Source organism: Neltuma alba, unplaced genomic scaffold (genome assembly GCF_004799145.2).
Source record: "Neltuma alba isolate B1F8T4 unplaced genomic scaffold, ASM479914v2 tig00013649_pilon, whole genome shotgun sequence".
NCBI classification, from domain to species: Eukaryota; Viridiplantae; Streptophyta; class Magnoliopsida; order Fabales; family Fabaceae; genus Neltuma; species Neltuma alba.
Genome location: NW_021637828.1, coordinates 14,011 through 41,713, shown reverse-complemented (window position 1 = coordinate 41,713; position 27,703 = coordinate 14,011). Strand labels below are relative to the sequence as shown.

The 27,703-nt window shown below is 34.1% G+C and overlaps 4 protein-coding genes and 1 long non-coding RNA gene across 5 annotated transcripts; all 5 read left to right on the top strand.

The window, feature by feature from the left end:
• Positions 1 to 1,732: 1,732 nt before the first annotated feature.
• Positions 1,733 to 4,740, top strand: LOC114738672 (photosynthetic NDH subunit of subcomplex B 1, chloroplastic-like). Its single transcript, XM_028926729.1, has 6 exons — positions 1,733 to 2,375; positions 2,798 to 2,988; positions 3,143 to 3,400; positions 3,835 to 3,940; positions 4,102 to 4,187; positions 4,401 to 4,740. Exons 1-6 carry the CDS (start codon positions 1,782 to 1,784, stop codon positions 4,564 to 4,566), a joined length of 1,401 nt encoding a protein of 466 aa, XP_028782562.1. The 5' UTR covers positions 1,733 to 1,781; the 3' UTR covers positions 4,567 to 4,740.
• Positions 4,741 to 10,552: 5,812 nt separating this feature from the next.
• Positions 10,553 to 12,751, top strand: LOC114738674 (probable N-acetyltransferase HLS1). The gene is made up of 3 exons (XM_028926730.1): positions 10,553 to 10,783; positions 11,064 to 11,194; positions 11,886 to 12,751. Exons 1-3 carry the CDS (start codon positions 10,553 to 10,555, stop codon positions 12,727 to 12,729), a joined length of 1,206 nt encoding a protein of 401 aa, XP_028782563.1. The 3' UTR covers positions 12,730 to 12,751.
• A 1,094-nt stretch (positions 12,752 to 13,845) lies between these two features.
• On the top strand, positions 13,846 to 19,417 carry LOC114738677 (galactoside 2-alpha-L-fucosyltransferase-like). Its single transcript, XM_028926734.1, has 3 exons — positions 13,846 to 13,856; positions 16,123 to 16,140; positions 17,692 to 19,417. The coding sequence occupies exons 1-3, from the start codon at positions 13,846 to 13,848 to the stop codon at positions 19,169 to 19,171; spliced, it is 1,509 nt and encodes a 502-aa protein (XP_028782567.1). The 3' UTR covers positions 19,172 to 19,417.
• LOC114738669 (uncharacterized) lies at positions 16,186 to 17,270 on the top strand. Its single transcript, XR_003739552.1, has 3 exons — positions 16,186 to 16,367; positions 16,713 to 17,047; positions 17,188 to 17,270. It is a non-coding gene; the product is annotated as an uncharacterized LOC114738669 (long non-coding RNA).
• A 2,647-nt stretch (positions 19,418 to 22,064) lies between the features above and the next one.
• Positions 22,065 to 26,883, top strand: LOC114738680 (probable fucosyltransferase 8). The gene is made up of 3 exons (XM_028926737.1): positions 22,065 to 22,345; positions 22,432 to 22,500; positions 25,292 to 26,883. Exons 1-3 carry the CDS (start codon positions 22,141 to 22,143, stop codon positions 26,752 to 26,754), a joined length of 1,737 nt encoding a protein of 578 aa, XP_028782570.1. The 5' UTR covers positions 22,065 to 22,140; the 3' UTR covers positions 26,755 to 26,883.
• Positions 26,884 to 27,703: the final 820 nt, after the last annotated feature.

The window sequence follows — 27,703 nt, the reverse complement described above, 5'->3', positions numbered from 1 at the left end:
GGAATGTTATCGCTTCTCTTTTTCGTTACAGTGAAACGGCAATATGGTTGTCGTCGCTTGAAAGCTTCGTCCTCAGTCCATAACGTTCCAATTACCCCTAACTACTTTTCTCAAACTCGCAAGTTGACTATCTGAGTTTAATGTTTTTACATTTTCAGCTAATAAAATCGTATCGATTTATTTTTAAACTCGTGATAATTGTAAATTTAGTTAAACTTACGAGTTCATTTATTGAGTTTACTGTTTTTACATTTTTAGCTTACAAAATCGCATCAACTCGTTCTTAAACTTATGTTAAATTTTTTAATTTAATTATGTTTAGTGACTTTATATATGATTTTTATAAAAATTTCTTTGTTGAAATGATACATTATGAACATTGATAGATATAATTTCAATTATTTAAACTTAAAATATATTTAAATGAAATTGTTCTAATTTTGTATATATTAATTATTTGATTATATATTTTTAATATCAGTTTATTAATAAAAGTAAACTCTTACGAGTTTATGATTCGAGTTCACGATCCGAGTTTATATTATTATCACGAGTTTGTTTAAACTCATGAGTTTGACAACCTTGCCCCTAACTAGAAACATATTATTTCTTAGTCTTAAATCTTAATATATGATTTTATTTGTAGTTTAGATTTAAACTAAAAATGAAATCTTATATTTTGAGCTGGAGATAATAATTTTTTTATATTTAGAACCACATTTTAAAAAGAAATCTTAGGAAGATACGAAAACGTTGGTTCAAAATATAACACTTTATTCTTTACCAAAAAAAAAAACATAACACTTTATTGAATAGATTTTCATACCTTAAATGGACCTGCCAATGAGCAAACCACATGATATGTTTTTTTTCTTTTAATTTCCTTTTTTTTTGTTTCACCTAAACAAACAATGACTTCAAGGCTTCATTTGAAATCACATTTGAAATCATTTATAAACATGTTTTAGGTAAGTTAAGATAAAACTTTTGTTGATATAGTTGCTTATATTTCATAAATCATAATTAAAAAACTGTTTATAAGTCATTCCAAATAAGTTCTAAATTTGATATGAAAAAAATTAATAGATGAGTTGGATTAATAAATTCCCAATAAATTCACATTGATAATAAGATTTATTTACATCCTTATGAGCTAACTTCTTGTTAATTTAACTTTTACTGACATAATACCTTCAGTTTTTAATATAAGACTTAATTAACCAGTTTGAAAAAATTAAAATACTTAGTTAAGTTGGTTATTTATAATAAATATTACTTCGGTCATAATTATAAAACTTAGTTTGTAGACTACAAATAAAGTCTTATAATTAGGACCGAAAGTAGTATATGTTTTCTTTTCTAAAATATTATTGTTAATTATGTATATAAGTTAAAACTATCATTTGATGAAACTTTTAACATGTATAACTATTATGAGTGCTATTTAAAAAAATAGATAAATATAAAAAACAAAGTGATTAAAGTCTTATATTTAAGATCAAATTAAAAATCAAACTAGTTTTTATATTAAATATTAGATTTCTAAACCCAAGCTCCAATTGTCTCCCCAAAAAAAAAAACCGTCCAAATCTTGTTTTTAAAACCTTCACCAATCGAGCTAACGGGTGGGTCAGATAACGTGACATTGTACTCCCACATGTGACAAAAGCTCATGATCCACATTATCCATCTCATGTCCACTCATTTAAATTCCAAAAGGTACTTCTTCATCACTCTCACTAACGAAACCAGCATCAGAAGGTACCTTTTTTCGCAGCTCAATGGCGGCAACTTATTTATTTCCAAATCCAAAAGCTTTCTCACCTCTCCTCACAAACCCACCTTCAATTCCTTCCATTCACTCCACCCAAGTTCCATTCTTGAGCTCATTAGACCACCAACCCCATAATGCCAGCAGCACCAGACGAAGCGTTCACACAAATGCCAAGAAGAACCCATGGCTTGACCCATTTGATGATGGGGAGGACCCGACCATGGAGTATGGCTCCCTGTTTTCAGATGGGAAGCAGGAAGAGGATCCGAGGCCGCCCGATGACCCGAATAACCCATACGGTTTCTTGAAATTTCCTGCTGGGTATTCTGTGGAAATAGCTTCTTTGGCTTTGAAAGTGAGAGGAGATGTCAGGAGGTGCTGTTGTGTGATCTCTGGTGGTGTCTATGAGAATCTGTTGTTCTTCCCAGCTATTCAGTTGCTTAAGGATAGATATCCTGGTGTTCAGATTGATGTGTTGGCATCAGAAAGGGGGAAGCAGACTTATGAGTTGAATAAGAATGTGAGGTGGGCAAATGTGTATGATCCTGACGACTATTTCCCAGAGCCTGCAGAATACACTGATATGATCGGAGTTCTCAAGGTTGGCGTATTTCTAAATGTTAACGTTAGTACACTAAAATTTATCAGCCGATGTTAATCTTATAGTTTGACTCAAAATACATGTCAACGTTGGAAGCCAAATTTTTGTGATTTGATTAATAAGTTCTATTAAAGCAATTTGAGAACAGAATTTCCTTGCTGATAAGTCTGACGAGCTTCAGCTTTATTGGAGCGGAGGTGTAATAAGCAAGACACTCTGAAAAAGCTATCCTCTTTTAATCACGCTGGCCGCAAAAATTATGAGCTGAGGCAATGTTATCATTCGTGGAAAAGAAAGAGTTTAGTTCCAAATATTATGCACAACAGACATTAAATCTTGGAATCATATATGAAAGTTCCTAGCTTACATATAATTGTAGGGTCTCTCAATAGTAATGCATTGTTCTTCTATTGTGCCTACAGAACAGGTACTATGACATGATCTTATCAACCAAATTGGCAGGCCTAGGCCATGCTGCGTTTTTGTTTATGACAACAGCTCGGGACAGAGTTAGCTATGTGTACCCAAATGTGAATGCTGCAGGAGCAGGATTACTTCTATCTGAAACATTCAAGCCAGATAGACTAAATCTCTCAGAGGGAGGATATAATATGTGAGTATATAGTAGAGCGCTAAGATTTTAGAGATATTTGGTTACGCTTTTATGCCTTCAACCTGCATTGTCATAAGAATATTGCTTTAACAGAGCAAAATTTGTGAGGCAGTTTATAACTGGTAATTTCCTTTCAATGAGTTTGCTGGTGTAGGTATCATCAGATGGTTGATTGGCTGGGAAGACCATTTCGCAGTGTCCCAAGGCAACCTCTGCCACCACTTAGAGTATCACTTTCAAGGAAGCTGAAGGATTATGTGGAGGAAAAATACAAGAAAGCAGGAGCAGAAAAAGGGAAATATATTGTAATTCATGGGGTACAATCAGATTCAAAGGCCTCAATGCAGTCTAAAGGAGATACTGATGGCTTGTTGCCCATTGAAGTATGGGCTCAGATTGTTGAGGAGATAAGGTATGGAAGGTTGTCCTTGAACTGCGGGGTTGGAAATAAGATTATCATTGCATTGATATAAGCTTTTTAGCCGTATATATGCAATTGTTTCTCATCATGTGACATGACAGCAAGTAAGGACGTACCGTCCTTCATAATGTTCACTGCATCTGTCCTTAAAGCACTTTCTTACTCCTTAGCGGCATGGGTGTGAATTTCCCCTCCTTAATTGCATTGGCATATTCAAAATACAAATCTAATTGATCAAAATGCTTGCATTTTCTATTTTTCTCTTGTATGAGTTTTCAGGGAAGGAATACGATCGATATTTTGCATTTGTATTGCCTTCGGTATTGACATCACATTGAATTATAGTTGCTAGGTTTTGGTCCCCTGTTGAGAGTTGATAGAACATTACTGATAGTATTTATACCTGTTCCGGTTCATTTTAACAGGGATTTTAGGCCAGTCTTCGTGATTCCACATGAAAGAGACCGAGAAAATGTAGTTGAAGTTATTGGAGAAGATGCTAGCATAGTCTTCATCACTACCCCAGGACAGGTACTTATATTACATCTCTCTTATTCAAATAGCAAGCAGTCTATTCTAATTTTAAAAACTAAAAAGGAAACATTGAGATATAAGAGACAGAGCAATAGGCATTTTTAGAACTGTTTTGATGTTTATATATTACTGATGGGATTTCATTTATGTGGTTTCAGTTGGCTGCTCTTATTAATGACTCAGCTGGGGTAATAGCTACAAACACAGCTGCTATCCAACTTGCACATGCACGTGAGAAACCCAGGTAACTTTATCAACAATATAAAGTGTTGGTTAGCCAAACTAAATTCCGCACCATAACAATTAAGCTTTGGAGAAAAAAGTGGATCTTTTAGATATAATTTTGAGGATAAATTACATTAATGATTCTTAAAGAAACCATAAATCATTCAGTCTCATTGATTCAGCCAACGTTAGAATGAGTCTGACATGTCCCTCTTTGTTCCTTCAACTGTAGTATTGGGTTATTTGGCTCGAAAGAGAAGGGAGATCTGTTTGTTCCACAAGCGAAAGAGAAGAAATGCACTGTAATATCATCAAAGACAGGGAAGTTAATTGATATTGATGTTGAGGCTGTGAAAAATGCAATTCAAACATTTAATGTATCCCTAGCTTTAGTGTAATATAACATTATAATGCTTCTATTGTCCTTTTTTCTTCAGGAAGAGAAGGGAGGGGAAAAAGGGCTCTTGTCAAGTGATTATTGTTGCTGTTTTGTTCATATTAATAGAAAAAAGAGAGATATTTCTTGAATTTGAAAGGACACTTTACATGTTTAATGTATCCCTATTTTATTATATATATTTGTATATATGTATTTTGGAGATTTTATTATAATCTAAGGGCTTAATTGCAATAGTTGTTACTAATTTGAGCTAACAAGGAATTATACAAGTAAATGCTAAAATGGGTCTAATTGTTATTTTTTTAGTTAAACTAGTCTACATGAAGGTATTTCTACTTTTTAGTATGTTTCAGGATAATTAGGAACTTTTAATCTAAGCTAGGCCCAAGACACCATTGCAAGGTGATAAAGGATCAAGGAAGGTGAGCTTTCGAGCCCAAAGAAATTGGGAAAAAAAAAACATAGGTGTTGAAGAACCAATAGATTTCAAGATCTTAAAAATACATCTGGGTCAACTTACAACATAGTTATGGTCCATATATGTTAACTTACCACTTATACCTCTCAAATGGGCCATAACACTTTCATTTAAACCCAAATAGCATCTCTTTCATGGTTTTATTGTTAAAAAACGTGGCTTATCATTAATGAAGGGTAGGAAGGTAATTTCACAAGGTTTTCTTTCTCATCAAATCAAAGAAAGTGCCACATTATTAATGAAGAGCAATTTTGGGATTATAAAATTAATTAAATTAAAGGAGAAATTGTTAATATCTAATTAGAGACATCTAGTTAGAGAATATCCTAAAATATTTTTTTAAAATTAATTATGATCCCAAATTCATATTTGAATAAGTCAAAACTCCTATTAAATCCCCTTACTTTCTCTCCAAGTCTTCTTTTTTGATTATTTGAATTATCCTAAATCCTTCTTACTTCCACTCACATTGTGCCAACTAAGCTTCTCATTATCCTAAACCTTAATACTTAAGTCATCTTTTATCTTAATTCAAATATTAATTTAATGACTTATTTTCTAAGCCAAGTCAAGAGATAAAAGTCCTATCCTCTTCCACCTAATCTTTTTGACATTTTTCAATTACTATTATTACTATCATATCCTATGCTATCCTTCCTATTGTGCACGCCATTCTCTCCATTTTTTCTCCATCCATATTTTATATATGACATCATTTAATAGTTTTATAGGTTATTATCTTAGATTATTTGTATAGGATAATTTATTCAAAATATGTAATATTTAAATATATTATCCTAGGATTTATTTGAATGGAAAATCAAGGAAGATATGAGGAGGCTAAATTATTCAAAGATCCAGGGTCCAAGATAAAATAAAGATCATCATCATTATCCCATAAGGAGGCAAGGAGGGGATCAACCAATGCCATAAAAAGAGGTCCACAAACAAGGAGCAAGACATGTCATCTTCACTCACTCTCTACATTACCTACAAGCATCCACTAAGGCATCAAATTCTCTCTATTTCATCTATATAGTTCTGTTTTCTTTCTTTATCAACATGATGTGTTCTAGCCACATGAGTGGCTAGTCTCCTTGTTCTTGAAGAGAGATATTGTGGTTTGAGTTAGAGCTGCACAAAGACCAGGTTGGACCGGGTTAACCCCTAACCCGAAACCCGGTCTGAATTTACCTCGGGTTCTATTTTTTAGCCCGAGACCCGGTCTAACCCGAACTGACCCGACTACTGGACAGGACCGGGTTGGTCACCCCGGGCTGGACCGGGTTCCCTAGACAGTGTCACAAAAATTTCCTAATAAAATTCCTCTTGCACATACAAAGAAAGTAGAAGAGATAGAAACCGAGGAGATGAAGAAGACAACAAATTTGGTAATGAAGTTCTACAGCCTTGAACCTCATCAACAATCAACAATCTTCATAGTTCATAGCAATATATTAAGAAAATTATTTGACAAGCGAGTGAAATGTTATGAATTTTTTTTTTTCATGCACTAAGAATTATTGCAGATAAGCGACGGCTAGGTGAAGGGAAAAAGGAGAAATAATATTGATGAAGATTGAAGAAGCAATAAATCAAATCATGGTGTGAATTAAGATGGGAAAAGAAAAAACGAGAGCTTGAGAGGTAAGACCCAAATCCTACTATGAGTGTAGTCTTTCCTTTTTATACGGCAAAAAAAAAACATGTATTGAAGATTGAAACGTGCACTGGGGGGAAAAAAAAGCCGAGGCCTTCATTTTTGACTCTTCAATTTGAATAGATCTGATATGGGATCTTCATCCTCAGCTTCTGCATATCTGGAAGATGCCGTTGATGAACGCTGAAACACCAACATATCAGATCTGGAATAATGGGGCAAATCTGGAATACTCAAGCCATGGAAAACATAAAAGGAAGATAGATGTTACGGGTGGGTTAGAGAAGGAGAGAAGGAACAACATACATATGTGAAGGATGGAGGAGACATATGGAAGATGGAGGAGGTGACTAAGAGACTGAGACGGAGGAGGCGCCGCTGATAGAAGCAGGAAATGAGAAATGAAGGAATTTAGGGCTTGGTAAAATAAAAATATAAAATATAAAATAAAAGCATCGGGTCAGACCAGACCACCTAGTCTGAAGGGTCAACCCGAAACCCGGTCTGACCCGATGTTCAACTCCGGTCTCGTCTGTCTGAATTTTTTGTTCGGTCTGAATTTTTTTGGGCTAAACTGGACCGGGTCTTATCGGGCTGGACCGGGTTAACTGGACTACTGGGTTTTTTGTTTAGCCCTAGTTTGAGTCCCATGCTTTAATCTAGATGAGTTGTAATTAGAGTTTTTAATCTTTTATGTGTAAGTTTTTATGATTTCCTAGTTTTTGGTTTTGAAACTCTTATATGTGGTTCTTTTGATTATTAATGTGAATTTCTTTTTTAGTTATAATTTGTGAGCTTATCTATAAATCCTTTTTCCTCTAATGATTATTTGATGTTATTCTAATATGTTACTTTTAGGGTTGTATGCGTAGTTATGAATTAAGTTTAGCACTAGCTTACTTTTCAAGAATATATCGTTTGAATATTCTTGTTTTGAGGAATAAATTATAATTGGAATTAAACTTTACATGCTAAGTGGTTCTAAAAATAATTATTTGGTTGATATATATACTAGTTCTAGGTATAGATATTAATTAAATAGTTATGACCTACGTGTTCACCTAGGGTTTATATTTTGACCTAGTACTTTTCTCTTTATTAACTCTTATTAACTATCGGGATAGCCACACACCGATCCTTGGGAAGATTATCTTATTGGTAAAGTTTTTCTTATTCATTATCTTGTATTTTTGCATTTTCTTTACTTTCTTGTTAACCTTAATTAAAAATCAACATTCTCTTCTACTCCTTATCCCTCTTTAATCACATAACTCAACTTAAAAATTATTTTAAAACCAAGTTTTGACTCCACAAGAGATCGATCTAGGATTAGCTCCTATACCACATAGGGTTAATACTAGTAACTTTTTTGAAGCGCCAGCAAAAAGTGAGATCAACGTTTTTTTTTTTTCTGTCTTTAGTTTAAATAAGAATTGAGTTAGAGACCTACTAATTGAACCAACTTTTTTGGCCCACTAACTCCGTTGGTAAAGAGATAAAGATAAGTCTCACAAAATGGCAGAGATTCCCTCTACCCATTGAATTATACGAGGTTTACAGAAAATCACAGGAAAAAAGAAGAAGAAGAAGAAGAAGAAGAAGAAGAAGAGCGCAATTCTTCAAACCTAGTTCTGAAATTTCTTTAATGTTCCATGATAAATAGGAAAATGTTCATCTTTGCTATTCGTTAAATGCTCATATTGTATACTTTAGCTCCATGTTACACAAAAGTCCCCAAATTTATAAATCACACCATATCACTCTGTAGAAGCATGCGCCATTGTTATTTAGTCTATTTGAATCTTTACCAACTACCAAAATATTCCGAAAAGAAACAAATGCAAGTGGTGGAGTCTCCAATCACTGCCCATTGATTTTCTCGCTTAACTTTCCCGGAAAATCTGAGCTACATTTTTGCATCAGTTCATGGAAAAGCTAAAAAAAAAAAAGGTTCACAATTTCTGCTAATAAATACAAAATTATTAAATAAGGATTACAGAGATTTAATTTATATTACATAAATGGAAAAGTAACAAAACCCTTTTTCATATTTTCACTGAAAGTTATAATAGTTCAAGAGCGAATGCTATTTCTTCTTCCTTGCTTTTCTCATCAACGTACGAGGAAAACAACACAGGTTGATATGAGAAAAAGGACAGAGAAAAGAGGTTATAAACCACAAATGTTATTCACTAAATTAAATTCAATATGGAAAAACTTGTGACATAAGCCTAGGTTTTGCATGCATTCACAGAATGGCAAATCTGGGTCTGCTGCAAAATCTTAACCAGATTTCACATTTCAATGATACTTCACCTCACAATTCAAAAGCCTAATGAGAATCTTACAGCGCCTAGCTCTCTCTTCTGTATTCCCACTTACTCTGTTTTTTGACATCAAAGCACTTCTTGTTTTCTTACCCTTTTGTACGCATCATTTGGGGCAATGTGCTCCAATGATTGGTCTCAGTGTGTTTTAAAATTTAAGGTTAAATTTTCCTTTCTCAAACAGGAAAGTTCTAGGACATTGGGACCCCACTGTGCAGTGTGAAAGTATTCCCGATTTGGGAATCAGACACCTAAGCCTACGAAAAATATTGGGATCCAGTAAAGCTTCTAGCTAGGGTTGTAGCCATTTGACACTAGTGTTTTCACAATACTTGGCACCATTCTTTTAAAACATAAACAAACAAAAGAATGGATAGATGAGAATTTAAAAGGAACTTCGTATATGTACGTGTTGATTATCATCATCAACATCGTGACAGTACTGTCCCAAATGTCCAACAAAAACGTGGTGAAGCCCACTATGCTTTTCTCCCACCTCACCTCAGTGATATAATGATGAGAAAGAAAGGAATAAGAATGCAAAAGATTTGTAGTTTTTAATGAGAATCGCTTTTGAAATGTTTATATGTTCGTTTAGAAGAATATTGACAGCTGCTGAATGGGAAATTTAACTAAAAATACTAGCAAACTGTTAGTTGAGGTGGTAGCTTTACTCAATGAGAAGAAGAAGAACACAAATTCTAGGAAGAGCACTGTTGGTAGTGTTTTAACCATAAACATTCTCATGAGAGGGATTAGTCGATAGAAAAACAAAAAATTAACCAAGAACAGAAAGATTTGTTTAGTTAGTCATTTGGACTTCTCTGATTTACTTTCTAAGACTTGAAAGAAGATCTTATCATTTCAAATCTTGAGATGTTTCAATCCGTATACTTTTTATATAAGGATAACTACACTTTCTATCTGGAAGAAATGACAACTACAGTGATTGCAGAAAAACCTTACCCTAAACTAATCATGTCTTTCATTTTTGTTAGTCATGATTATCTCCTTGTTGACTTTTCATGAAGGTGAGTGTGAAGAGAAGACCCTTTAACTAGTGCTTTTTTCCCCTTTTGAATTTTATTTTCCTTCTGTCAAATTAATAAGGCCAGATACCTCAAATGTCAGCAATAATTGAAGTCATGTCTGATATAATTTATTCTATTGTCATCTCATAAAATAAAGAAAAAGGTAAATGGTTGCAACAATGCATCATTTGGATATTGCCGTGTGTATTAGATCACGCATTATAGCCCTAAAAGATAGGATCATGATAGAATAGAAACAAGAGAATGGAAGTTTAGATTTTTCCTTTTTCTTTTTTCCCAAAAGAATAAAGGTCCACTAAATTCAGGGGGAGGTGCCACGTCAGCAAATTCCAGGGCGTTTTAAGGGGGGCGTGTATATGTGTGTTTGTGTTTATATTTACATCCCATGCCTTGAAAAAACATAACCCAGAAGAAGCAAGGGACATACATAAATATTGGCCTTCCTTCTCTGTTTTTATTGAGTCACTATGTCTCTGAAGATAGCGGCTGAAAGTTGGCCAAAACCACCATTAGAGACCGTACAGTCAATGAATGAAGCGGTGGTCGTAAGAGAGTATGATGAAGAGAGACACAAGATTGCAGTAGAGAAAATGGAGAGTCTTTGTGAGGTTGGGCAGAAAGGAAAGCCATCTCTTGTCACAGACCTTATGGGTGACCCCATATGCCGTATTCGTCACTTCCCAATACACATCATGCTGGTAAGCAAATCCTGATTCTAATGTTCAACTTCAGTTTTTTATTTAAAGGTGATAACAGGGATATATGTATTAGCGTTAAGTAGAAGCAGAAGTCCCACATTAAAATATGGTAAGACTATATAAGGCCTTTTGTAAGAGGACTGATTGACGTGTTGCTCATGACTATGGTCTCTCACTAAAACTCAACGTGAGATGAAGTCAAAGTCATATCCATATCCTTATTGACCTCATAGTTAGAGATTGAAATCTTAATACTTGCTTGTATATGTGTTTGAAGCAGGTCGCAGAATATGGAGAAGAAGGAGAAGTTGTTGGAGTGATAAGAGGATGTGTGAAGACAGTTGCAAGAGGGAGTTCAGTCTATGTGAAGGTGGCTTATCTTTTGGGGCTCAGGGTCTCTCCAACAAGAAGGTACCATTCTATTCTTTCATATGCTCCCAGTTTTCTATGTTTCTGCACTGCACATTCCATGAAAGTGTCCAAGGGAATCCAAAGAAACGTGAGAGGCACTGTTCTTGAATTGATCCTTTAACCTTAATGCGTAGTTGAGTTTAATGCACGCGTTTCAGACTAAAATATACTGAAAAGAAAGAAAATATCGAGTCACAACAGTTTCTGTTTTCTTTTCTTGAACCACAACAATCACAAGTGTTGGGTTCAGAGACTGTTTTGCTAGTATCTTCTTTTCTCTCCACAGGTGGTGTGATTTCTTTGTTCTAATTCCTCTCTGACATCATAGAATAAGCAGAAAAACGGGAAAAGATATTGTGAGGGGTGGGAGGATTAGATTCCAAGGAAAAGACAGATAATGTTCCTCGTATCATGGAACAGTGAAAAAGCAATTAGCCAGCTAGCCCGGCACTGACACATGTATGACAAATGTATCCACTAAAAATGCCTTTTTAAGAAACTATGAACTATGAACTAGGAACTAAATAGGATGTCTTATTTTATTCTCAACTATTTCTCTGAATTTGGTCCCCGCGTGTGCCTACTTTTTTCTTCAGTTCCAATCTTCCTCATGGTCCTGTTCTTCATTCTATTAACTCTATGATCTCTCTTCATTATATGAACATATAAATAATGGCTTCAAAATCCGCAGGAGACTTGGCATTGGCGCAAAATTAGTTGAACACTTAGAGGAGTGGTGCGAGCAGAAAGGGGCAAAGTATGCATATATAGCAACTGACTATACAAATGAACCATCCATCAATTTGTTCACAAAAAAATTTGGCTACTCAAAGTTCAGAACTCTGACCATGCTGGTGCAACCTGTTCATGCTCACTACAAGCCTATAACTTCGAGTATCACCGTGATTCGCCTTCCACCATGCCTATCCAGGTCCATATATAACCGGTTGCTTTCCAATTCAGAATTTCACCCAAAAGACATTGACTTAATCTTGTCTAACAAGCTCAATTTAGGGACCTTCATGGCCATCCCCAAGAGATATCTCTCGAAGTGGGATCCAAAAACAGGCATTATTCCTCCAAATTTTGCCATGTTAAGTGTGTGGAACACAAAGGAAGTGTTCAAGTTACAAGTGAAAGGTGTTTCACCATTAACACAAACCTTCTGTGCAGGGACAAGGATATTAGATTCATGGGTTCCATGTTTGAGGCTACCTTCCTTTCCTGATGTCTTTAAGCCATTTGGGGTTTATTTCTTGTACGGATTACACATGGAAGGGAAGAATAGTAGGGTTCTCATGAGATCACTGTGTGAATTTGTGCATAACATGGCTAAGGATGATGATGGTTGTGGGGCTGTTGTGACTGAACTGGGGCAAAGGGACCCAGTTAGAGAGGCGGTCCCACACTGGAGCAAGTTCTCATGGGCTGAGGACGTGTGGTGCATCAAGAAACTGGACAAATGTGAGCCACTTGATTGGATCATATCCGGATCCTCTTCACCAGTAATTTTTGTTGACCCTCGTGACTTTTGAAAAGTAATTAAATAAACATAGTAACAAGCAAAACTGCAGGATGTGGTAGTTGGTAGCTTCTAGTTAACATATATGAATATTGAAGAAATGAATGTATCATTCTACAGTTCTGTGTTGCATTTTCGTTTAAGAGACGTGTCACTCAGAAACCTGCAGGATGGTAGAGATTAGTTTAGATCAGTTCAAACATATGTAACCTCAATAATGTATGGGGCAATTCTTTTCTTTTCTTTGTTTTGTTTGGCATTTTGTAACTTCCCCATCTTGACTATGTTGTATTTACCTCAGTGTCAAATTCTCCAGATTCAACTTTAATGTTGATGTCTGTAATAATCTTAACAAGATCTACGAGTAAGCTGGGTCAATCTGCTGTCTCCACATAAAGCAAACTGCAAAAATATTCCTACAACCAATTGATAAAAGGTGTATGTTTATATTATCTTCGGTTCTTAATATAACAGCTAGTTGACTAATTTGAATAAATTAAAAAAAATTAGTTAAGTTTGTTATTTGTAATAAATAGATGTTATTAGGGCTGTTCACGGGACGGATCGGGACCAGGACGGGTTCCGTCCCGGTGAACAGTAACGGGACAGAAAATCTGTCCTGTGTCCCGGTCCGTCCCGGGGTTGTCCCAGTCCCGGTCGGGACGGGACAGATCCGGGACGTCCCGAAGTTTTTTTTTTAATTTTTTTAAAAAAACCTGATTTTTTAACTATATTTTTTTGAGCTTAAACCTTATAAAAACATCTTTTTATTTTCTTTTTTATTTGTTTGGACATTCTTAAACAAAAGCTCAAAATATTACATATAATAGTCATTAAAAGCTCTAAACAAAAGCTTTTAACACAATAAAAATTTGCTAAAAATTCTAATTATCAATAATATCAAATCATTAACAAATATAAAAACTCTAAATAAATATATCCATAGTTCCATACAATAGTCTCAAATCTTAAAAAAATATGAAAAAATAATATTATATAAATAGGATAAAAAATAAAAAAAAGGACCGTGTCCCGTCCTGTCCCGGTCCCCTTTTTTGTCCCATCCCGTCCCAATAAGACCAGGATCGAAACGGGCCGATCAGGACGGGCCAACCTTGAACACCCCTAGATGTTGTCTTTCTTAAAATATTTTTATTAATCAAGTGTATTGACTAGAACTATCATTATTACAAGGACTATTTTGGAAAAAAAAAAAAAGAATAAATATGAGAAATAAAATGGATTGGGGTTTTATATTTAGGACTAGAATAAAAATCAAACGAGTTTTTATATTAAGGACGGAAGGTAGTACTTGTTAGTAAGATAAATAATTGGGTTAACATCAAAACTTCCTGAAAGTCTTAACAACTATCAAACACTTGTGTCAATGTTAATGTTTGAACCAAAAATTGAATCGGCTTTACAAAGATTTGATAGAGTTTTATGTTGGTTGTAAAAGTCCAAACACAACTCTTTTCTTTTATCTGAAATTGAGACCAGCTACATAAACCATAGGCAAAGTTCCATAGAAAAAATGTTAAAATATACTATCTTCGGTTCTTAATATAAGACCTTATTTGACTTTTATTTGGTTCTAAATATAATACCCTAATTCACTTTGTCTCTCATATTTATATATATTTTTAAAAGTAGTCTTTTTAACAATAGTAATTCTAGCCCATATACTTGATTAGGAAGGATATTTTAAGAAAGACAACACCTATTTAGGACAAATAACTAACTTAACTTACTCCTTTAATCTCTTCAAATTAGTCAACTAGCTCTTATAATTAGGACCGAAGGTCGTATATTTTAACGTTTTGTAAAAATTTATCAGGATATTGAAAAAAGAAGAAGAAGAAGATCAATTTGTATTATGAGTGGAATCAAATTATAAACATTCATCCTGGACCACCATTTTGAAACCTCACATTGATTTCAACCAGATAACGTACTGGTCCATTTCCATCAAAGCAAATCATGCTTCATTAATGTAACAAGAAGCCAAGGGCATGGGCATCCCGCCCTTTTGAACTTGGATCAAATAAAAACAAACGAAATAATTACGCTCGGAGTAAATAAAACAATTAAGAATAGACTCCATTTATGTTTTTATAAGAAAAGGCTAAGGTTTCACAAATAGAATACAACTCATGACTTAAGAAAAAGGGGAAAAACTTCAAATTTCCGAAGTACTACCTCGGGTCCTAATTATAAGACCACATTCATAGACTATAAATATGGTCTTATAATTAGGACTGGAAGCAGTATTTATAGATTATCTATAAGTTCTCATATTGATTATGAGATTTGAATCCATATTCTCGTAAGATATGGGCTAATTATAGATTAATCCATAGGTCTTCACATCAATATTTGGGATTTGAACTCATATTATAAGATATAGGTCAACTTCTAATTAACTAGACTAATTTTTATCGATAGCTTATTCTACTCATCATAATTTTGTTTATGTGTTTCTCTTTGTAATTTGTGTGGTTTTATTTATAAGTTACATTATTAAATTTTCATATAAATATACAATTATATCCTTGATTTATTATTCATGGAAATAACATGGTTTCAGTAATATTTGGTTCAACACCATTTTTTAATTAATTATATTAGATAGGGAAAATGAGCAAATGTCATAAAAGAAATGTGAAAATCACTAAATTTCAAATCGTAATTTTTATAAAATGTGTTGTTATTTAAAAGTTATATGCAATCAAAACTTATTGAAATGCAGGAAACAAAGTTGATTTAAGATTTAATAATTTTTAAATTCTTTTTGAAAAAATTGCAAATAAAGACTCTTAATATATAAAATTGCGATTTTGGATGCTGAATTTGAAAAATAGCAAATAAGAAATGTATCCCATTTTTGCAAATATGAAATGTGAGTGAAATGTCTGAAATGCCTCTCAACCAAATTGTGATTTGGTCTATTAAAATTGTTATTCGCTAAAGTAAACCTGTCATTTCTCATAATCAACTCGTTATTTGGCATACCTTCAATCAAGTTGCGATTTGGTTTATTGAAATTGTCACTTATTAAAATAAAATTGTTATTTCTCATAGTCAACTTGTCATTTAATTGAGAAACATTTCAGACATTTTACCATGATTTTATATTTGTAAAATTAGAATCAAGTCTTTACTTGTTATTTTTCAAATTAAGGGTCCCAAATTATAATTTTATATGTTAGGAGTGTATATTTACAATTTTCCCATTCTTTTTCTGTCATTTTCTCATAAATTATCTTACATTTTTGTCCCTTAGTTTTCAACTAAGTAATTTCATAAATTGAGGGCATATATGTTAATTTGATAACGATTTTCCTTTCTCCTCCTAAACCTGGCTCATGGGGCGGAAGATCGTGCTGTTTTCCCCCCTCTCTTGGACTTGGGATTTTTCTTTTGACCAAAAAACTTAGGATTACTTTGTTATTTACAGTGCGGTCCAATTATTGGAGCATGACGCTACCCTGCATTTTCTTCTTACGCTCCTTTGATCCCATTTGCCGAATTCTTCCACTCAAAGTCGGGGGAAAAGAGAAGGAAACTTGAGGATCTACACTGTCCAGCTTTCTCTGATGAAATTTCCAGAAGATTGCGGATTGGTAGCACGAGGTCTTCTGCTGAGGATGAGTGAGCATTTCCGTTTCTTCTCTGTTTTTCGCTTGTTTGAGAAGGAACTATTCAATTTTGGGCTTCCGATGGCATTTGGCGCTGAATGCAAAAACCAAAAAAAAAAAAAAAAGGAAGGAAAAAAAACAAAAAAGCTTTTATCGTTGGTCTGTATAATTCATCTTAGTGAGTATCTTTCATCACGGTGGATGTGAAATCTGGAGGTCAACTACCGAATAAAGATCTTCTTACCTTTTCAAGACCTACGTTATTTAAACTGCTATGATATTGTGTAAATTCTTTATTTGTTACACTTCTAGGTAACTAAATTGATATCTGAAGCTACCTGCATCTCACTTATTTTAGGAGTTGGTTATTGCCATCGAATTGGAGCTGTCATGTAAGCAGTTCTGGTCGAAATTTTCGAGCCACGATGGATAAAACAAAGTCAAATACATTCAAGGGATTCAGAACATTTTTGGTTGTGGGTTTCATTGCTTTCCCCATTTTAGTCATAGTTACTCTGGTAAACCAAAACTCAATACCTCATCTCGTTGAGAAATCTTCGAAAACTAATGTGCTGGGTGAAAGAGACCAGAATGTTTCTACTAATGTCTGGAAGGAAGCTGAAAATGTTAGTTTTACTAGAACCCCTCAAGCCATGGGAGCAAAAGTCCAGAATGTTACAGGACCAGAGGTAGGTAAGGCCATTACCCGCAATCTATTTCTATTGTTTATGACATTCTTGTTTTCTCAATCACATATACTTCATCTATTCAAGTTTACTATATCTAATTCTGATGTACTCTGTCTTGAACTGTTTAACCTGCATGTCAAACAGTCAAGGACAATATTTTCGAAGAAAAGGCTTACGATGGTTTACTGGCCTCAGAAGAAAGCATTCCCAAAAAGACAACCTCTGATACTGGTATGACCATTTTTTATGGCTTTATTTTCCACTTTCTGTCATTCCTAGTCACTTTTCCGTATATAAAATGACAGAATTAGTTTCAAGTTACTATAAGAGGTCTTCTGGTTAATGCTATTATGACTTGAAGAATTATAGTTGTTATTCTTGGCTCGCTTGAACTTGAATAGTCGAGATAACTTCCTATTACTATGAAAAATTGGTAAATTACCAGCTTACCTTTGGTTATGGCAAAACAAGCAGAAAATATGCCTATATTCATTACGGTTTATTGAGCGTGATCTGCAATAGTTTTATTGAAACTTCATAGCAATCTAAACTTTTTTGCAGAATCACTGATGGGAATGGGATTGTTAATTTGCCTAGATTTTTCTTTATCTTCTTGCAAATATCTGCAACTTCTCTTTTTCCCGTACCTGCAGGTCAAAAGAACCAATTGATTGCAAATGTGAGTCATGATTCATCTCTATCTGACACTGCTACCAATGATAAACTCCTCAGTGAGCTTCTAGCTCCCACTTTTGATGAAGGATCATGCCTAAGTAGGTATCAATCTTATTTATATCGCAAGGCATCCCCTCATAAACCCTCATCATATCTGATACTCAAGCTACGCAACTATGAACACCTTCATAGAAGATGTGGACCCCTCACCAACTCCTTTGACAAAGTCATGAAAATGGGCAAAACATCTGGCAAAAACGTTGCAGCTACAAAGTGCAAATACCTTGTTTGGACAGCTGCTAATGGCTTGGGGAATAGGATGATAACCTTGGCTGCGGCATTTCTTTACGCCATAATCACAGATCGAGTTCTACTTGTTAGATTTGGGTCTGATATGGTTGGTCTCTTCTGTGAGCCATTTCCCAATTCATCATGGTTATTGCCTCAGAATTTTCCTTATCGCAGAGAACAGAAACATATTGAAACCTATGAAAGTTTACTAAACAAGACACGTGATTCGAATGTGATTTGGCCATCATTTCTAACTCTTAATCTACAACACACCCATGATGGTCACAATAACTTTTTTCATTGTGATCATAGCCAAAGTCTTCTCCAGAAAGTTCCTGTATTGATTTTGAAGTCAGATCAATATTTTTCCCCTTCTCTTTTCATGATTCCATCTTTTGGGCAAGAGCTAAGCAAAATGTTCCCAGAAAAAGACACTGTTTTCCACCATCTGGGACGCTACCTTTTTCACCCATCAAATGAGGTGTGGGATGTTATTAGCAGGTTCTATAAAGCTCACTTGGCCAAGGAAAATGAGAGGATTGGCCTCCAAATAAGAATCTATAATACTCATCGAGCTCCACATCAAACCATCGTTGATGAAATATTAACTTGTGCCTTCAAGCATAGCCTGCTGCCTCAATTGGGCCATCACAAGTCAGTAACATCTCCATCGAAGAACAATCCTTCAAAAGCCATCCTAGTTGCATCTTTATACTCAGAATACGGTGAGAAGCTAAGGGCTATGTATTTGGGCAACACAACTGTGACTGGGGAAGTTGTCAGAGTTTATCAGCCAAGTCATGAAGGGCATCAAAAGTCGAATGATAATGGGCATAACATCAAGGCATGGACTGAAATATATTTGCTGAGTTTGTGTGATGCTTTAATCACCAGCCCCAAGTCTACTTTTGGGTATGTTGCTCAAGGACTTGGGGGTTTGAAGCCATGGATTCTGCAGAGAGCGTATGGTGAACACATCCCTGATCCACCATGTCTACAAGCTGTATCCATGGAACCTTGTTTTCATTATCCACCTAAACATGATTGTAAGGCCAGTAGAATAGTGAAATTTACTTCCCGTTTTCCGCATATTACGAAATGTGAAGATGTAAGTAATGGATTGAAGCTGGTTGATGTTCATCGCTCAGTGACAAATTCGTGACATGAGCGCTAAGTATTTGCCATCATTGTGCCTTCAACAAAGGAGTTATGTCTTGAATAACATTGCTAATGTAGTTTCTTGGCTCTGGAGCTAAAGATCAAAAGCTAATCATTTGCCAAAATGTGAAAGAAGGAAATGCAGTTCCTTTTGATTTAGTGACTCTACGAAGTACGATTTGTTCAGAAAATGAAAGAGAGGTGGTCCCGGCTCCCGCCTACTTTTATGAGGCCAAGAGTTTATCACTTACATCTTATACTGATTTATTATAGTAGGAAGGTGCAGATACTCCCAACAAGACTACTAATTTTTGATAAATGAATGAGAAGCCCTATCTATACATATGAAAAATGAGATCACTGGTTGGATAATATCACATAATAGTAATATTATTGTTTGATTTAATTTATTAAATCTTAGTAGTCTAAACATGTTATTTTCAGGTTAATTTTTAATTTTGGTATGTCATTATAAAAATGCACAGAGGCCAAGAGAATTCACACCTCTTAAATAAGTTCAAGTTTAGGTTGGAATATACTTGCAAAGCGTGTATCTTTCATATCCTTTCATACCTTTTGGGTGTTTATTTGAGCCTTTGAGGGTAATATTTTGCTTTAAAAGTAAGTTTGATGTGCGAAGATGTAAAATGTCGTATCACTGAAAAAGTTGTGAATTTTACTGCCATCGTTATTTGAAATATTCAGAGCATTCTTAGTTTATTGGGAATTAAAATTACACTTAAATCCCAAATAAGAAATTTTATTACTGTCTTGAAATTTTCAAATTAATCCCAAGTCTCAGAGAAATTTTAAGTGAAAGATTACAACTGTGAATTGACTATTTTGTCTTCAGCACCTTCTCTTGTCAATTTCAATTCTTCCACTTGAAAATTATGCCTATGCAAATTGTTATTTTGTGCTGCATCCTGACTTTGTCAATTGGGCCGGCCAATTTGAGTTACAGTAAGTTGTCAAAACATGTTTTTTAACTTATTAATTGTGCGGCACGGAGTGACAATCCATATGTCAATGAGGACACAATAATTAATTCACCATTACAATCTCTCACCTATATGTCTTTTAGAACTTGAGATTAATTTAAACGTTTTAGGTGACCTTGTAGTAATAAAATCTCTTGCTTAGAAGGTGGGTTTACTTTTCTTTTTTCTTTTTTTGTGTGAAAGGTTTTAATTTTCTTTATTCACTGAGTGTTTGTTTATTACTCATAGTTAAGCTATCAATTCAAGGGATTTCCAAAATATAAGGCTAATAATCCTATTGGATATTTGAGACACGTCTGGTAGAAAATTGTTCTCACTACCCTTGCTCCAAAAAATCAATAAAGTAAAATAAAATGCAATAGACTGAAGAACAATGTTTATGCCTTTGGATAATGAGTTGTTTTAGATTTATGCTAATAGTAATTGATAAGTCCACTTTTGCATAAATCGGATGTTAAATAGAGTTTAAATAGAAGAAAATGTCTTTTAAAATCAATTAATGGGCGGGTGCGTATTTATCTTCTTCTTCTTCTTGTTTTTTTATTTCTTTTTTTTTTTTATTTCCTTGGCTAACGGATGCGTATTTATCTTCAGATGTTTTATATTTTTCCAAAACCGATTCCTGAACAGACGCCAAGATCTGAATATTTGATCTGTCTAATGACAATGCTATAAACTTAACTTATTAATCTTTCCATTTTAAAATATGGACTTTTTTTTAAAAAAATTGTTTAATGCAGCATTTAATGATAATCATTGCATTAAATTAAGATCAAATTTGAAAATATGATAAATATTTTAATGATATTTCATTGCATTAATATATACACATATATATATATATATATTAAAAAATCAGATAGGAAATGAATAATAGCTCCAAGAGACTTACGTAAAAAGATTAGGATTAAATACATTAGAGGACAGATTTCTATTGGCTGGCTTCTTTCTTTCAGAGGGGAAAATGTGATTGTTTTACCATAAATAGGTTTCAGAAATGTAATTATTACATTAAAATGGCATATATTAAATGTCCACGTTTTGGCCCCTCGCCATACATCTTTCTTATAGAAAGTCAAATATAAATGGAATAGGCACTTCATATGAGAATGCTCTAAGATATGTCCTTTGCAAAAGCAGGTCTCTTCTTCCTCCTCTTCTTCTTCTTCAAGTATGCTTTGATTTCTGGCTTTTGTTCTTTCTCTGTACTTTTCAAGCTCTTGTATTGCTTTTACTTCAAGTATGTGATATGTCTTTACATGTTGGAGAAAAACAAAGATATGGAAGTTTCAACGTTAAACCTCGTATCTTGTGCCTATTTTGGCTTTTGAATCAAACAGAAGTTCGAAGTCTCGCTGATAATGACCGTTAAGTTGATTATGAATCCACAGAGGATTGAAGCAATTTATGGAGGAAAAGAAAAAACCAGTCTTTCTCTTGCATTTCCATTGAAGCTTTTGTTCGTAGACTTTTGCTCCTTTTCTAGTACAACCATGAACCGTGCCTATCATTTTTACTTGCTTGCAAATAGACTAAGAGTTCTTCATAAATATTAATGATTCATATTTGTATTGTTAATAATCATATTTTTTTTAGCTGAATTGTTAATAATCAATTAAGTTCCTCTGAATCCAACTCATCTTGACAATATTGCCCTCCCTGTCCTTTTGGCATTATTTGTTGGCCTATACAGGCATTAGCTGTCTTTCAGTTTTATCTGCAAATTAAGGATAAATAACGTTTCTGTGCTGAAAAAAAAGTCAATCACCTTTTTCAAGGTTCTATGTAACATACTAAATGAAATTAATGTTCTACTTACTTTTACTATATTATCATTATTATTCTTTATTTGTACTCCCATGTTCTGATAATATGCGTATGTTCATCTTTAGTCTAAATTAAGGTTCTAGTTACTGCACTCAGAGGCGAGCCATTTCAGAAGATGAATTCCCTTTAAGTGACAGTGGAGAGGATGGGGCTTAGTTCCGACAGATACAGAATATCCTTGGTTGTCCTCTGCACAATTTTCCTTATACTATGTGGATTTAGTTATAAATACTCAATTTTTGACCATGTTGGGAGTTTTTCTAAAGATAAGGCATTTGAAGGGAGAGGCCAAAACTTGACACATAAGAATTTGGGATCAATAGTTGAGGCTATTGCAGACTCAGAAGCAGGTAATTTCGCATATTTTCTCAACTTCTGTAAAATATCTCAGTTTTTCATCATTTTGAGAGCTTTTCTAAAGATAAGGAACTTGAAGGGAGAGGCCAAAACTTGACACATGGGAACTTGGGATCAACAATTCAGGCTATTGCAAATTCAGAAGCAGGTAATTTCGCATATTTTTCTCAGATTATGTTAGTTTTACCAATATATACTTTAGTTCTCTTGCTTCATATATTTGTTTTGTTGCTCCCTCCATTTGTTCATCAAATCTGATTTTTACCCTTCCTTTCTGGCAACCCTATTCATTTCTAGAAAATAAATCAAGAAAAGAGTTATTATTAACAACATTCACAATTGAAACATGTCTTCTAAAATGTAAAGGAGAAAGAACGTGGGGTGGGTTCCATCTTTGAGGACCCACATGGAAAGAGCTAGGGCCTATCCATCTCTTTCTCTCTCTTTACTTTAGGAATGGTATAAATTGCTACCTGTTTGGGAGTATTATAGAAAAGTACTTTTTTGCTTTACAAGACAAAACTTCCCTCGGATTTATTTCGTACTATACAAAACCACTTAAAATAAACTATGTTAAGCCCATAAAGGTTTGATTTTGAGGCTCAAAGTTTAAATATGAAGCAAAAAGAATATAATGAATTAAGCTATTTTGAGTAAGATCCAATATTTTTATCAGTTTCAACCACATTCTAAGTTCAAAAAAAAAAAAAAAAACAATAAGTTCAACCAGCGACACTCTGGTGCATCACAAGGGAGCCTTTAACTTTTGCTTGTTGCTGAGGCCACAATAAATTAACAATAATATCAGTACTCTTTACACACACACACACAGACAAATACATATACAAACATATATTGGATTGTTTCAAACCCACATTCAGATGTACTTCTCTAATCAAAGATGAATCACATGGACAAGGCAATGTTCTTGGTTTGTTATGATCCCTAGATAAATGCAGATTAGGTATGTTAAGTCAATTTAGTTAAACTTTCAATTATGCCTCACTCAAATACTCACATGACTAGCTTGATATTTCAGCTCTGTAAATACAGTATTGATGATGCTTTTGTCGTCAAAGCATTCAATTAAACTAGGTCCTAATTAATTTGTAGTTTAAGATCGACCTAGATCATTACTTCCAAGGAGCAAGTTGTGGGTTTCTTTAGGTGAGAATTTAGGTGATAATAAAAAAAGTAATAAATTGGACCTAAACTAAAATGCAAAATTCTAATTCTAAATGCAAGATGCAAATGCCCTAAAATATGTATGAAAATTAAATTAAACTAAATGAATGCAATGCAATTTTTGGGGGGTTTTTTGAAGGAAAATAAAAATAATGAATAAAGAAAATTAATCAGAAAGCAAAGAGAATTAGCAAGTAAAAATTCAGAGATTTCTCTTCAGGTACGGTAGAGGGGACAACTTAGGATTTGCATGGATTTAACCTTCATAACCTTAATCAGTTAATTAGACCAAAGGAAAGTGATAAGAGAGTGGAATTAATAAACTTAATTACCTACTTGAAATAAAGGGAACCCTCAACTTCAAAAACCCTTAAACCATTAGAGAACTCATAACAGTGTAAGGTTGGTTAATTAAGCCTATTAAAACCAATGAAGATAATTCAATTCAATTTTGGAAATTATGTTTGAAATTATCCAATTAAACAATCAGATAATCAACCAACTTAATTAAATAATTAGGAGGTAAAAGAACCCAAATTTTGCAATCCAAACCACACTGATAATTAAATTTATAATGAGAACTCAATTATAACTTCAATTAACAATGTAAAGGTTCTAAACATAAATTCCAACAAGTCTCTCGGCACAAATAAAATCCAAATATCAATCCAATCCAAGCATAAAGATGACAATCTAGAACTAAATTGTCTTAACAAAAATACAACTTAAAATTATTTAAAACTAAATAATTTCAAGTCCTTGAATTAAAAAGATAAATGGAACATCACTCCCTTGTGGTCTTCAAGTGCTAACCCAAGGCTCTAGTCTTTTCCATGCTCCTCCCAAATTGCCTCCCTAACAAGCTTAAGCCTCCATCAAATTGCCTTCTCCTCCAAAATTGTTTGATGCTACGGCCATAAATTGATGAAAGTTGATGATGATGTGGAGATGGAAATTGGATCAAGGAAGAGATGTGAATGAGGGGGAGGAGAGTTGGCGTTGAAAAATTGATGTCCGTGCGTGAGTCAATGGAGAATGGAAAAGAGGTGTCCTTCGGCGAGAATATGGGATCAATGATTAAGGGGTATTAGGCGTTGAATTGTGTGTTCCAATGGAGAAGGAAAGAGTGATCTTTAGGCGTGCCTCCCTCCTCCAAAAATAAGAAAAATAGTATAACGAGGGAAAAGGAAATTTTTTTGTGAATCCAAAGCTCAAGCCCATTAGTAATTAATTGACCCACTTGATATTAGCCATTGGATTGTGCTTAGATTCCAAGAAACAATCTTGCACCATTGGATCTCCTATATACTCTTTCTTGACCTATAAGAATTTAAGTTCATCTATTAATGTAGATTATACCCAAATATAATCAAAAATTAAATATTATATATGCACAAAAATTAGGCAAAAAAGTGCAAAACTTTCTAAATATAATCTTTCTAAAAATATGAGACTTGTTTTCAAAGAAATAGGAAAAATTAATTCCAAGTCAAAAATAGGAAATCACAAAATATCTATATTTTTAATCCTAAATCTCAATTTTTATGCAAAATCCAAAAATCAACCAATTAATCCAATAATGCATAAAAAGTTCATTTAAGCTCAAAATTATTATTTAAATTCTGAATTAATGTGGGATAAAATATATCAAAATTGGGCTTTATCAAGTATCTAAGAATATTACCTCAACTTGCTGTAGCATGTAGTTTTGTCCACAGAACTTATCCATATCTTTTCTCTTACAAATTTTGTAGTTTCAAGAAATTATTCACTCAAAAACTCAACAGAGGATTCATCCCTACTTACCAGAAAGCCTACTGCTGACAAACTGTTTGATGGGCTTTTAACTTCTGCGTTTGATAAAACATCATGCTTAAGCAGGTTTCAGTCCTACTTATACCATAAGGCTTCGCCTCACAAACCGTCTCCCTATCTAATAACCAAGCTTGGCAAATACGAAGATCTCCATAAAAGGTGTGGACCTCATACTAGACTCTACAACAAAACCATAAAAGAGTTGATAAGGCCTAGGAAAAGGGGACATTCTGCAGTATGTAACTACATTGTGTGGACTTCTGTCAATGGCTTGGGGAATAGAATGGTGAGCATGGCTTCAGCATTCCTATACGCTCTCCTCACAGATCGAGTTCTAATGGTGGATTTTGAGGATGAAATGACTGGCCTATTTTGTGAACCATTTCCTAATTCATCATGGCTTTTGCCAAATGATTTTCCTTTCATAAACAAGCCAAGACATATTGAGACATATCAAAACATGATAAAGAAGGATAGAGAAAACAGTTCAGGGAAGGTTTCTCCTTTGGTTCTACATCTATATCTACAGCATACCAGTGATGATTCTGAGAAGTTCTTTCACTGTGATCATAGTCACCGTCTTCTCAGTAAGGTTCCCCTGTTGATATTAAGATCAGATCAGTATTTTGTACCTTCTCTGTTCATAGTTCCATCTTTCAGTCAAGAATTAAGAAAAATGTTCCCTGAAAAAGACACTGTTTTTCACCACTTGGGACGGTACTTATTTCTACCTTCAAATCAGGTGTGGGGAATAATTAACAGATTCTATCAGGCATACATGGCCAGGGCAGATGAGAGAATTGGTCTCCAAATTAGAGTATATCCTGACCTCTCTACAAATCAAGCAAAAATGGATCAAATATTAAGATGCACCCTAAGGAATAATGTATTGCCTGAACTAGACCTGAGAGATTCAGTAACTTCTCCAAGGAAAAACCAAACAAAATCTGTTCTGGTAACATCTTTGTATTCATATTTTAGCGAGAATTTAACGACTATGTATCTGAAAAAACCAACTGTTACTGGGGACATAATAGGAGTTTATCAGCCAAGTCATGAAAAGAAGCAGAAGTCTCATGACAACATGCACAATGTAAAGGCTTTGACTGAAATATATCTGCTTAGTATGTGTGATGTATTGGTGACTAGCTCTATATCTTCTTTTGGGTATGTGGCTCAAAGTTTGGGAGGCTCGAAGCCATGGATTCTTCACAAGTTATTAGACAATAACGTCCCAGATCCTCCTTGTGTGCGAGACTTCTCCATGGAGCCATGTTTTCATTATCCACCTAAGCATGACTGTACGGCAAAGCCTATGGACGAAAATGGCAAAGCTTTTCCTTATACAAGACCATGTTTGGACCAAAGAATTGGAATGAAGCTGGTTAATGATCGTGAGTAGCTATTACTTGTTATTCATAACTATCTGTCATTATATCATAATTTGTTTGATAATGTATGTTGAGAAAATCCGGCAAACATATTGTTTTGCTCAGTAATGCACTTAGCCATCATGAAAGTTCATTTCTCATTTTGAACTACCTTGATTGTTCATATTCCGAAATAATATATATATTCACCGCATGAAAATATGAAATTAAAACATGTTTCAAACATTACAATGTTGTAATGCCATTTTTAAAGGTGTACGTTAGTGTTGCAAGAAACATTTGTGGATGTTACGGCCAAGAAAGGAAGAAATCGTATTCAGCTACGAGTAAAGACATCAGTTTTTGGTTCTTTTTTTAAACTAAAATTTATGACCTAATCATATATTTTAATTAATCTTAGAATATTTGTTATATTGGTGTGTTTTATTGATCTACTTGAAAGGTGCTTCATTTTCAACCTTCGCAAATACTGCACCGACAAGTTTGATTAGAAATTCCTCTGAAAAACTATTTGACTGTCTTCTAGCTTATGGGTTTGATTAAGAATCATGCACATAACATGCGAAACCTCACATTTGAAAAAGGAAATCGCAAAGGTCACACTGTAAAACTTGAACTAGACTTACATCAAAACCATGAAAAACCTAAAATTCTACGTTCCAAGGTTCTGCCACAAATGTACGTAGGCTACCGTGTAGAATTTAGTGCCTTCTACCAGAGTAAATCCCAATTTGAATAGCACAACACATTATATGTTTAAACAACTCATGATACACTAAAGTACATAAAACATCACATGCACTTATAATGCAACTAATAGGTTTACAATGAGGTTGAAGTGAAGTGAAGTGACATAAATGTTCACTCGTTGCACAAGTCAGCAAGTCTAAAGGTCTTGTGCAATTTATTCAAACTCTTGTGAATTCTACCAGAATACATCTTTAAGATATGGATACAAAC